Source organism: Etheostoma spectabile, chromosome 18 (genome assembly GCF_008692095.1).
Source record: "Etheostoma spectabile isolate EspeVRDwgs_2016 chromosome 18, UIUC_Espe_1.0, whole genome shotgun sequence".
Classification (NCBI taxonomy): domain Eukaryota; kingdom Metazoa; phylum Chordata; class Actinopteri; order Perciformes; family Percidae; genus Etheostoma; species Etheostoma spectabile.
The window spans coordinates 303,221-304,708 of NC_045750.1; the positions used below are offsets into that span (position 1 = coordinate 303,221).

The window sequence follows — 1,488 nt, forward strand, 5'->3', positions numbered from 1 at the left end:
CCCCCCGCCCCCGCCACCCCCCTTGTAATTGACGATCCTCGTTATCCAGAAAATACCATCCAATCGATAGCATCCAATTGAGTTGGTAATATCATGATTACACTTCTCTTGCGCCGGGAGAATCATTTCTCGTCCTTCCTTACCCGCCCGACGCTTGGGTATCATTCTATCGGGGTAGTATTTAAAGTTTGGTTCCGCCTTCATAATTTCCTCGTTGTTGTTACCGTGGTTTCATTTTTGCCCCAATAAAACGCGAGACAAGATAACTACAAGCTGTTTTTTGTGAAGCTGGAGAAAATGCAAACTTCCCTCTGTATAGGAAACATCGCAGGTTCAGATTTCGCTGATGAGATACTCACAAAGCTAAACTCTTTGACTATACGAAAGGAAGGGGGGGAGGGGGTGGGGGGTAGATCCTAGCAAGAATTGATGATGGTGGCAGCACAGAGCACTGATGTCCAGTTAACCTTTTAATGGAGCTTTTCCATAGACCTACATAGTCAAGATTCAAGATTCAAGATATTTATTATTTGTCATATGCACAGTATTATTACACCATGAAATTCTTAAGTTGCAACTTTTCCCACAATATAAAACTGACACTACTATCACACAGTCTTTTAAAAAGATTCTTGTATAAATTGCATGCTCGCCAAGACCTTAAAAGCATTATAAAAAAGCATATGCATTGAACAAATGCACATTCCATCGTGTAGTGGCAAACAGTGATTAGATTGCAGTAAATACATATGCACAAATCTATCTGTGTTGAAACCTAAATAACCAAGGTTACCAATGCCAACTGTGGTGCTGTGGTTGTTTTTTTTTTGTGTGTGTGGGGGGGGGGGGGTGTGTGTGTGTGTGTGTGTCCAGGGAAGAGCCCGTCGCAGCAGTTCACAGCTGTGATCCATGCGGTTACCGCTCTGCAGTCCCAGATCTCCCCCGTGGTGAAGCTCATCATCGCTGTGGCCAAGTCCAGGTTCTGTGCACAGGTGGGACGTGTGTCCACATCCCTTTCAACGGGAATGGGAAATAACGAAATGCTGAATTAAATATGACCTGACAAACACAAAGCAACGTATACACGATATCGAGAGGAGTCCAGATTTTACGAGAGACGTGTATCTCTTGTAAATGTCTCATGTTTTTGTTAGCACCTCTGTCCCCTGCTTCTCCTGATTATCTGTCTCCTTCATGTCTTTCTTTTTCTTTGTCGCCTTCTTCTTCTTCAGGTTTTAACATTAAATGAAGGGGGGTGCAGCCATGCCTAAAATACAACAGGGTGTAACTGTGGAAAATTAGTCTGTGAATGCAAGAAAGAAGTATCACAACATTGTGTGAGAGGTCATCATACAGGGGCTTGCATGAGTTTACACACACAGGCTGAAGTTGATTAAAAAGAGGAATAAAAAAACATCTTTTGGAATTCATCTTAATGCCTTAATTTAAAATATTTAGGAAAATACAACCTTTAAGGACACAAAATTT

At 41.9% G+C, this 1,488-nt stretch overlaps 1 protein-coding gene across 1 annotated transcript in view; it reads left to right on the forward strand.

Annotated features, from left to right (window-relative positions):
• Positions 1–1,488, forward strand: part of LOC116706523 (exostosin-1) — a 321,262-nt gene that overhangs the window by 264,232 nt on the left and 55,542 nt on the right. Inside the window, exon 8 of the mRNA XM_032543414.1 lies at positions 874–992. Within this exon, the coding sequence (XP_032399305.1) occupies positions 874–992 (119 nt within the window). The remainder of the gene's footprint in view (positions 1–873; positions 993–1,488) is intronic.